This window comes from Buceros rhinoceros, unplaced genomic scaffold (assembly GCF_000710305.1).
Source record: "Buceros rhinoceros silvestris isolate BGI_N320 unplaced genomic scaffold, ASM71030v1 scaffold8281, whole genome shotgun sequence".
Classification (NCBI taxonomy): domain Eukaryota; kingdom Metazoa; phylum Chordata; class Aves; order Bucerotiformes; family Bucerotidae; genus Buceros; species Buceros rhinoceros.
The window spans coordinates 2,648-14,082 of record NW_010395915.1 but is presented as its reverse complement, the minus strand read 5'-3'; the positions used below and the strand labels follow the sequence as shown (position 1 = coordinate 14,082).

Sequence of the window (11,435 nt, the reverse complement as noted above, 5' to 3'; positions counted from 1 at the left end):
CCCTACAATCAGCAGTCACACTAACACAGAGGAGACCTACAGCCCTCCCCTAACACTTGAGATTTTCTAGTTTTGCTCAAGAACTGAAACTTAAGCAAAGCTTTACAAACCAATGCCCGTTCAGTGTAGGGGTTGCAATTCACTTGACGCATCTGTATCAAGATTAGGAACCCTGCACACTTAGTTTAACCAACACAAGGCCATTAAACTTCATGTCCAGGGACGTGCCAGCAGAGCTCTCCAAGAGAGCCCAAGCCCGGCCTGGGGAAGATCATGCCAAGGAGGGAAAGCCTGGCCTGTTTGTCTGTCTTTAAAATCTAGAAGCTGGTTAGACCCAGATGATTAGAAGAATGCAAGTTCAGCTCCATTCACAATGTGACAGGCTCTACCTCAAATCTTTGTTTTAAGATAAATCTCTTACCTCTATCCCTTCCAAATCCCCCTCGGTGCTACAGCATTGGCCCTCCACAACCTCACCTACATGCACACTCGTACTCACGTCCTTCATAACAGATGGAGTATAACAACCTTGGACCACCCTGTTCCATCTACGGCCTGTCAGGGAACACTACAAGGTGAGAATTCCACATGCCCTCCCGTTTGGGTGGGAATGACTCAGGGGGAAGAATGCAGTTCACTTTTATGGGTATCCTGATTTTATTTTGTTGCTGTAGCAGTATCTGCCTGTAAAGCCGAAAGCTTGTTGCAAAAGGCACTCAAGTGTGGGTTTATTTTTACAATACTGAAGACCTTGACTGCAACTCGAAACTAGCGGAGAAGTGCAAGTATACGAGGTATTTTGGCCTTGGTTGACAACAGTTCATCTATCTTTCCCAATTATTATTTTCTCTTATGAACTTTACCTGGCAATTCACAGTCTTATTAATAAAGTTAGCACACACAATAAAACAGAAAATCCATTTATTAAAAGGCCATTTATCAATCGCTTTTGACAAGCCGTATTCTTCTAACAGCACATTTTTATTAAAGAGAAGCACTTGTTATGAAAGTGTGATTAAACACCATCCCATGCTGTGCTGGTGTGATAACAAAGCTTTATGGGCTTGAATTTGAGCTGTCCTTCTGACACATCACCACAATCCCAATAAGCAACACAGACTCAGTGAAAAAAATGTGCTCATTAGAAGAGGCACGGTACAAAGTACTTAAGGGAACACATTAGTGAGTGCCAAGAAAAGTCCCCAAATACTGAAGCATGGCATTCTTAATGCTAACACTGCATTTTTAAGCCTTGAGGCTTGCAGGTTTAAAGTCCATGCAAAAGATTTCGTAAAATACTTTCTCTGAATTCTCCAAAATGTCTTCCCTGTAATGATTCACCTTGAAGTCGTAAATGGTGCCGAGCCCAACTTCTACACTTCCACATACCTCCCTGTTACATGAAAGACAACTTGCACAGGTAAATTGGGACAAAAGGCGGCTCAGTCTGGTTCCTCAACTTCTGTGGTACCTGCCTTTGTTCTGGTGGTCTGCCCAAGTCTTTGATACTCTCTTCAGTCTCTGACAGCTGCTGTTTTACCCTCACTACCCTGCAGTAACCCCCAGTTCCCTTTTCAGAGGAAGCAGACATCTCAGCTCTGCGCTTTGGAGCTCCAGCACACAGCAATATGGTTTCCCTGCCACTTGGGTAAATAGGTTTCCCAGACAAGGTTTCAGTTATCCATTTATTTTGATCTTAGTTTCAGTGGTTTTCAGAACGTGATTCTACAGAAGAGCAAAATGAACCATTGCCAGCGGTCAAATTCGTGAATTTGCTGGAAGGCTCCTGTCAGAGCTCACAGGCTGCCCTGCCTTGCGCTGTAGCCTAGCTGAAGAGCAGCGACTTGACTCGCAGATACACACGTGCACAGCGAGCCATCGGACAGGCACTACTTGTACTGAAGTCGTGAACTTTTTCATTCCTCTCCCCTCACGCAAAAGCCGCTATCACTCGCTTAGGGAACTGCTTCTAAGAACATCTACCTTGGTACAAATCATCTGGCTAATCCTGGCATCTGGACTCAGCTGAGCACAGAACAGCTACACAGGAAAAGGAAGCCACTAATGACACTAGACCTTGACAAACGGCAAGTCAAGGTTACCCACATTCAACCAACCAGGAACCACGTATGCACCACCACTTCCACGGGGAATGGCAACCAACTCTACTGTAACCACAAGATTAACAACCTCAAAGCATCTCACACTTAGACCTACTTAAACTTATGGACTAGTCTATCTTTCACATCAAGAGCCTACAACTAATTTCAAGAATTCACCTAAGTAAAAATCGCTATAATCCCTTTTTTCTCTTAAAAACCAAAAAAACCCACCACCTTACTTTCCATTTTATTTTGACTTCTGCTTTCTCAAGTACTTAATACAGAGTGAGCTCTAGAAAAAGCAAGGGGAGAAGCAGCCAAGAAATTAACTGTGGTATGTAACTGTCTCAATTAATTGCACACAGAAGTGCTACAACAACAAGATGTCACAAAAACCTGAAACACACTCAAAAACCCACGAAGTAGGAGACAGTGAATTTGCCTGCAGGGTTCTCATGATAACCACTCTGTGTCGTGCTTAATCACCATCTTTAATGAACAGTATTTATTTGTGGATTTCAAAACACAAGCAGTGAAAAATTAAAATTAACTATTTAAGTGATTTTTAAGCTGACATCTAGAAAGCTCTCAAGTCTCTCGGGTTCCCTTCCAACACCTAACTCATCAACTCCAGTTTAGAGCTACAGCACTGAGAAAATCTTCCAATTCTTCCTGTTCTTCTTTGGGCTTTCATAGGTCATGAGTAAAAAAATAAACAGCTTTAGAGAGAGTGGTCTGTGAGCAAAGGACTGTGTTGCTCATAAAATGTAAAGAAGCCTGATTTTGAACAGCATCTGATAAATCAGAAGAAAAGTGGCATGAAATTAGAGTCTCTCATCATGAATTCAACTTCATACACTCCTAAAAACATTTTTAGTCATCTGTTTTGTGAAAAAGCCACAGATTCCTGACAAGAGCCTACATTACCCTCTTCTTCCACATACCCATCTCTGTCAGCAGCTCCTGTTTCAGGGCTATTCGTATTCCAAAACTCAGAGGAACCTTCTGATTTTCCCCTACATTACCTGTAAACAACTGGTAAGTCAGGAGCATGAATGCTATGTCACAGGACCCCTTCAACCTTAAATTTAGGGCACTGTCACACAATCGCTTTGGAACAGATGGCAGTTAGAGAAGCTGCCCATCCGAGCTGCACATTCTAATCTCTTTGTGGGAGGCTGCAGCCTCTGTGGCAAAGCTGCTGAAACAGACGGTGTGGTCAGCTCTTCTTGGAGCTGGGAGCCAAGGAATTATGTTCTGCTGCAGCCACTGCCATGAACCGCCCTCCTCCTCCCAGGTCTAGTGAGGATCACTTTTTTCATCCACCTGAGCTTCGTGAAGACCCAGGAATTACAGCAAGCCCTCGATCCTCAAAAATCACATTACCAGTATCTCAGGAGGAATATCCTACATACACAGGTCTTCCGTATGATGGGATGACGGGACTGTAGTCAATCACCTTAATGCTGTTTCGAGACTGATTACAGCTTGTGCGGTATTTTTAAATCTTTCAATTTGATGGAATTACTAAGGAGTACAGAGTAGTTCTGAGAAGCATTTTTCTATAGTATTAATTTTGAGCTGCTACAGTCATCTTGGAAGGTGTATCTATCCAGAACAAAAACCACAAGTGGAAAAATATTATTTCCAATTTCCTGAAAGAGTAGCTGGCAAAGATAAATTTGGCCTTGTGTTAAAGACTGATGTGCTTAAAATTAATTGCCACCACAAAAGACTGACACTGGCACATGCTGAGGCACAGGTGACATTGCTTACGTGGTGACATTGCTTACGTATTCTACGCATCTAGTAAAGCCTAGTTCATTGCTTTTCCAGAAACAAAGTCGCCCTCATGATGACAGAACACATGAAGTCTGAAATAATCAGGACTAGGGCGTTACTTACTGTATCCTTTCACTACTACTTCACAAATATATTAATATCCCAGTATATATAATATCCCAACATAAATTTCACAGTACTTAAATGTACTTACATCTGCATTCTTTTATGATGTCTTCAGAAACAAAACAAAACCTTACTATTTTGAACCTCAGGAGCAAGCCTTGACTTCTCCTGAAGCCTGCAGAAAGCAGCTCTCTTTTCCTGATTTACTACTGAAATGAGTATCAGTTCCACCTACCCAACTTTACCAAAAGCTATCCCCCCAAATGCTACCATGCTGTCACCTACCTGAAGGAGATGCCGTTGACCAGCTGTCTGTGCCTACAGCTCTTGGATGAAAGAGGTGAAGAGGTTGGAGACAGATTGAGTGGAGCAATTAGGCTGCTGATGATTTCACTCAGTTGCGCACCCTGGGAAAAAATAACATAATAAAAGGCAGTCAGACTTTGATCCAGACTCAACAGCTCAAATGTCCCGGGTCTCTGTTGTTTTCCTGCTTAGGATTCCAGTTGTGTACATCATGGAATAATCATATTTAGTTTCTTCTTGTGAATAATCAAGCATGGCATGTTTTTTCTTTCACAATTATTATGTACAACTATACAAAAAACCCCACCAAAACCCCAACACACCCCTGAACAACCAGACAAGGACACTGTTTCTACATCTGACTAAGTAGTACACAAAATGCATTAGTGATCCAAGTATTTTAACCAAAGGTTTTTAAAATGCAAAAGAAACCAGAACACTTTAGAGCTGATGTTACAACAGCTGCAGCCCAGGGCTGCTAACTGGCCATTCAACAAGCGTTTCAACAGGGGGAAAAAAAGTGTGTTGTCTACTCATCGTACATTTTGTTCACTCCAAGTATTTTCCTTGTTAAAAGAATCCTCTTCGTTGCTCACTGTGGTTTGACAAAGGTGTTTTTATAAAAGGAAAAATTGTAACTACAGACAGAACGGCTAAAATCTTCTGGTATCCTCAAAAACAGCCAGAAGCCCCAACCCTACTGAAACACGCGCTTTCAGAAGTGCCCCAAAATGAACAGAGCTGATTTGTTAAGACTAAGAATTACTCCTTATAAAGTAATGAATTGTGGACTGACTCCAGTTAATGCTTCACAACGATTTTTTTTTTTGTTTTGAACGTCAAACCTTAAAGGCTCTTCTGACAATAAATGTCGCTTTCTTACAGGAACCTGTGTGCTGCACACAGAACAGACATGAAATGTATCTGAACTGGCATACTTCTAAAAAGAAATCTTTTACATTATTTTGCAGGATTTTAATTCAGAGCTAAGACAGTTTAAAACAAGAATTGCTAAAGGTTACCCAGTAAGTTTTCTTTACATTTTGAGGAACTACCACTTATGCAGAAAGAGTCAGAAAAGAGTATTTTCCATTTTGTTACAACTCATGCTTTTTCTGTTCATGTTTAAGTGATGCAGTCGGGTAAAAATTTCATGTCAGAATAAAATATTCAGGGATGGATAATAAAGCACAAAAACAGAAAGTCAATTACAAAGGGTCTGGACAAAACAATGTGCCAGAAAATATTTAGCAGGTTGATTTAAAAATCTCAACAGCATTCAACCTGTAAGAAGCAAAGTTGCTGCTGAATATAAAAGCACTGAAATGATGGCAGACTTCCAAAACACAAGGGAAAACATACATGGTTTTAAAATGTTGCATAGCTACAAAAAGGATGTGAAAACAGGACTAATAAAAATTGCCAGCTTAGTCACGCTGTATTCTTTACAAATTTGGGTTTTTTTCTGTTTACAAGTAAAATTACATCCTTTGAACACAGAAATTCTTTAACACAGGACTGAAGAATTCTGTGGATGTACTTCGGCCTACAGCATCGCTACTCCTGACTTTGAACAAGAATAAACTCAGACCTTCAGAGTTAAGATTCATTTACAGAACTGATAGTCAAAAAGCAAATCAAACCCCGAAGTTTTTTGAGGTAAAGGGAAGAAATCTGATGTAGTTTGTGAGATGCGTTAAATGAAGAACACCTTTAATTCCAAGTAACGCTCAGATCATCAAAGTTCTTGGACCTCTGTAGCCACCAGGGAACACACTACTATGATTTGAATTATCAAATGTCTTCCTGAAAAGTGCATTTAATGGTCCAAGTAATGGCTTAAAGAAGGGACATTCTGAAAACATTCTTTGGTTTAACCTCGTGCAATTGCCAGCACTGCACATATAAACTTCCTGTTTCACTGCTTCCTCACTCCTGTCTGTTGTGGACAGGATCTGTCAAGCAGGGGAAGCATTTTAAGAACAGGAAAGTATGACTATCAAATAAGAAAAACTGGCACAGAGTTTCAGGAACTGGCATTTGTAACTAAAGCTGCTTTTAATTCGTTGAAAAAACGTGTGTGTGACCAGGACTTGACGTACAGCAGCAGAGAAGCACAGCAATGCCCTGTACTGGCTTTGTCAGATTTGCTCTATGCTAACTGCATAAATTCATCCTGAAAACAAATTTCCTGTGTCTCCTTCAGCAATGCGATCCTACCACATTGTGTACTTCCTAGCAAAATAAAACCCTGATGGAGTCTATAACGTATTTCCTGGAATTAACCTTGGCAATTACTGTTTTGAACACCGTGAACCGAAGCTCCACTCACAGCAGTGCCTACGCTATGCCTCTTAAGTACCTGGAATTCCGCAGCTTTGAACTGGAGTCCTACAACGCTTGAAAAGCCAGGCCAGTAATTATATTCCATAGGGGCTTTTTTTGTTTGTTTCAAGCGCAACATACCTCCATCTTCAGCTGTAGTCTTTCATCTCATGTAAATATTTCCTGAAACAATCTGTGGCAACTCTACCTTGAACCTAACTACAAAGGAGAGGGAGGTTTGTGGGTAGCTATTAGAAGCGGTTATGTGGCCGTTTTGATGGAAACTGAGCGGCAACACAGACACGTCAGAAATAAAAGGTTAATTTGTAAACCTGGTGTGCCATGTACTTATTTAAGCCCTCCAATTCATCAGTACCCACTCTCAGTGTTGTGAAATACCTTCCCTTTTGGAAGTCATCACCATGGAACCTGCCCTACTTCTGAAGTAATCGTTTGGCTCCATTGACCATTCAGGCCTTATTTTACTTTACCTGTTTTTCTATGTTTTGTAAAAGCAGGGTAGGACTGCTGGGTGGCATTTCAAAGTCATGCTCCGGCAAAGAATCCTGTCTCTCAATGGCAGCTTGAGAATTCCCTGTGGCGTTTAATAAAACTTCTTGGTCTGTCGATTGTATTTGCTTCTTCAAAACGTCTCTTGGAAATGGGAATTCTTCTAAGACCACCATCCCCTAGACAACAGCAATGGAACACAGTTGGTTGACAACAGATTAACCCTCCGAAACCATTTTTAAGGATCAGTCGAACCTGGCACGTCCCCCTTACATCCTCCCAGCAACCCTCTGGAGCACTTGAACTAGATTTTAAATACACTTAACAGCTACAATATAGAAATAGGAGCTATTTTCATTAATGAAAAGCTGCACCATTTATGCTACTCCTTATAACAGCAATCATTCCAGCGTTATACCCCTGCTTAGACATCTGTGCCAAAATTCAAATAAGAAATTCAGACTTACTAGAGAAACTAAATGATCATATGCCCACTGGTCTAAGAAGAGGTTTTTCTGTAAGAAACAACCACTCTTTGATTTGAAGTTGGTTACAGTCTTTGCAGCCAACAAATTTTGTGGAGGCACTTTAAAGTGCTTTATTTTCCTTATTCCTGTCCATGTTCTAAGCAGAACATCAAAGTTGATGATACATTTTATGTAGCAGAGATGTATATAATTCAGAACAAAAGCTTTTTACAATTCTGTAATTGTTTTTTCTAAGGTGAGCGTTTTTAAAGCTTCACAATTTACAGAAGTAATTATCGTAAATATTCTAGCAATCGCATTGCTTTTCAAGACAATCTGCACACATGTGGATGGATCCTGGACAGTAAGATAAATACAACTTGATATGGTAGGGAACTAAGAGTTTCATAAATAGAACTAGAAAAAGAATACCGCCATTGTGTTTCCCACACAATTAGAAAAATAAAAATGTCAAGTGCAATCCTAGGTAACATCTGAGTTGGTTTGTTTAAACAAGTTAAAACATTAAACAAAATAAGCAAAACTAACTTTGTAACAGTCAAAACCACTTCCTCAGGTAGTCCCTCAATTTGTCATTATCTTGAGCAAATAAACTGAATACTCAGAATAGGCTATCGAACCTCTGCAGGCTTTTTCCAAAGAGAAAAGGGAAGAACTTAACTGTATTTAAGAACTGACTGTTACTCAAATATCAAGCAGATATCAAAAGAATGGGACCATTCAATTCCACCACTTCAAATTTTTTATTTCTAGTGAGAATATTCCACTAAAACCAAGGAAGACTGTCATCACGTGAACTACAAGGAACCCCTATATATTATTTCTTCAAGCAACACATACTTCACCTAGGCTGCAGCTATGAAAAATTAAGGATCCTGTATTTTACTCACACCTGACTCCTGCCTCAGCAGCAACTTGCCCTAAAACATGAACGCAGGTCTCAAAGACACTTCAAAAGGGAGACTAGGAGGAAACGGGGAATTGTCCTGTTCTCATTGTGTCTCTAACTTATTCCCCCATTTGAGTGATAAATTAAATGCTGAGAACAAAGATACTCTCTAAAAACAAGCACAGGTGCCTAAAAACTGGCTTTAGTGCCCAAAAGAGGCACAGAAATTCTGAATTTCCACCAGGTCAACGCTACATTTTACACATTCCTTATCAGGTAGCAGCCCATCATCTGTCTTCTACATTTACAGCAGATGGAAACAAATCCAGACAGTATCATACCACAATCTGTAGACCCACAGCACTTACCAAGCAGACAGTATGTTCAAGGAAATTTAAGTATAGATCTAATTTTTATGTGCCACAAGAAGAGGACAAGCTAGCTTAACAGCTTTAGACTCTTTAAAATTGATCTTCTCAGTGAAAGACCACAGACAGAGTGAAAAAAATAGCCCAGAGAAGTCTCACACACAAATTCCGAAGCCAGACAAAGAGGAAGACAGACAGGAAAGTGGTGAAAAGAAGGGGACACCCCTTGCCTCCACTGGAGTTTTTTTCTTTTAAGTTGCAGACTCCTGTTGACCAAGCACAGAAAGAGGAAAGCAGAGAAAGGAGAAAACTGACAGACTGTATGAAAAGGGAGAGATGGAATAGACACAGAAGAGAAAGAGTCAAGAATTAGAAGACTAATCCTGACTATACAGGAATTATAAGTTAAATGGGTGACCAGTAGGTGCACTCCCTTCTCAAGTGGATTGCTTTGTTTTGCAGACAGACAAGGACTCTCAAAGTTCCAGAGCTGCTACTTCTGTGTGCAGAAATGGAGAAGACACGATTCAGTAGGCCAGGAAACTGCCCACAAGTTAACCATCTGCTTTCCTATTGCATTATGATGCTAGAGGAGAGGCGTTTTGCTTGAAATCATTGTTCACTGGCTATGAACCACGATGTTTTTCCACTGCAAACACACAAACCCCACTCTGAGACCATTAAACACAGCATGCAAATCCTGATGATATTGTGTAACTACTTTGTAGCCACTAAACGAAGACAAAGAGTTCTTCTATCAGCCCACACGTCCTTCTGTAGCTGCTGCACTGGTGCACTACAAACACATTCACCAGAACCAGTACAGCTGAAGAAAATACGTGTTTACCTTCACTATGGGACTCAATGCCAAATGCTGAATACCACAGCTGGTCAAAGGGGCATGATGTTTGCAAAAAGGAATGCCACTAAAGTTCTCCAACAGGAAGATGACTAGGCTCCAAGCCAACATACCACCTCATGCGAAGAAAATTATTATTTCTTTCTTCATCTTCCCCAGCTCATGAGACCTATGGCACCCTAAAGACTAATAGTTCTGGGTGTCACAGTGTGCATGTACCTGGTATTCAGGTACACTCAGCTAAAATACAGGCATTCTCAGCCTTCACTAAAATACAAAATTTCCTTTCCCTTCTGAGGGCATGGAGGCAGGACAGACCCTCAAACCAAGGCTCTTCAACTATTTTTTTAAAGAAAAATCTGACTGGGAAAAAGTTGCGAGCAAGAGAGACAAAGTGGGATCTGAGAAGGGCTTTGAGTGCAAACAGAGAAGAGGGAACAATTTTCCTTTATGTGACCAGACAGAAGTGCACTCGGGGGTGATTTCCCTCTCCCTTTAAACTCCTTCTAAGTCTCGTGTTCAGTCACATAAAGTCTAAAGCACCTTCTGGCTCCTCTCCATCTGTGCTTATCTGACCCAATCATAGACCAGGTAACCTACATGAGGCTCATCAACGGAGAATCAAAGAGCCCTTCTCTAAAACCCCTCACTATCGCACCACCAGAATAATCACAGGTTCTGGCATCTTGCACATGAGAATGACCTGGGGAAGCCATTAAAATGATGGATAGATTATTAAGATTTTAGGAATGTGACTTTCTCACTGTCCAGCCAATTCAGTTTTACAAAACATGAGTTATACACATTGGAATTTCAGTAATAATTAATCCTTGACCTGCTCGAAGTGCCACACAAACATTAACTAGCTAATCCTCAGAATAAACATGCATTCCGACTAGCTAAAAAACCCACCCTGAAACTCCACAACACCCAAATGAATAACCAACCACCCCACCTGAAAACTACAGCTGGCCTCTTCTGCAGAGGGAAAAACTAGCCTCATAAATGCAGTACCTTATGCTGGGCCCCTGAAAGTCACTAACAAAGTCACTATCAGAGATAGGAAGATGAGAGTTCCCAGCTCCCAGTACTGTACTGGTGCCTCTACAGTGCAATACTTTTCAGCTCCTGGTGACTTTCTCATTAACCTTCGTATGCAATAGCCTGCATGGATACAAGAATTCTAAGGTAAAACAAACAACGACAACAACAAGAAGGAACCAAATAAATATTACAAGAAACACAGTCAAAAGATGATTTGAAAAGGCCATTTATGAGCTTTCAGACAATACCTTGGTGGCACGTATCTGCCTGTGAAGGTCAGTTAGTTGTTGGATTTTGTATTCTAGTTCTGAAATCTGGGCTTGAAGCCATGTCCAGCGGCTGCCAATTCTAGCTCTGTCTGCAAGCCACTTCCATTCAGAAGTATAGCTGCTGTGAAGACAAAATGCTGGTTAGTCCAAAAATAAAAAGATAACCACATGTGCACAAGAACATTTTTGACAGCTGCTCTGCCTCATGTTGCAAGCATCTCAGTTGCTTTCAGAAGATATCTGATTATATACCCATCCAGTTTCCCATCAGCTTATTCCTGTACCTACAGAACTTGCCCAAACCAGTATGACCAGCATTCACCGGCTATTCCCAGGCTAAGGTAGTTTTCTGTTCTGTATTATAAAA

General features: G+C 40.8%; 1 protein-coding gene across 1 annotated transcript in view; it reads right to left on the bottom strand.

Moving 5' to 3' along the window:
* KANSL1L (KAT8 regulatory NSL complex subunit 1-like) overlaps positions 1 to 11,189 on the bottom strand; it is a gene marked incomplete at its 5' end in the record, with an annotated part of 40,725 nt that extends 29,536 nt beyond the window's left edge. Inside the window, 3 exons of the mRNA XM_010145705.1 lie at positions 4,296 to 4,417; positions 7,133 to 7,330; positions 11,048 to 11,189. Coding sequence (XP_010144007.1) covers positions 4,296 to 4,417; positions 7,133 to 7,330; positions 11,048 to 11,189 — 462 coding nt within the window. The remainder of the gene's footprint in view (positions 1 to 4,295; positions 4,418 to 7,132; positions 7,331 to 11,047) is intronic.
* Between the last annotated feature and the right edge of the window lie 246 nt (positions 11,190 to 11,435).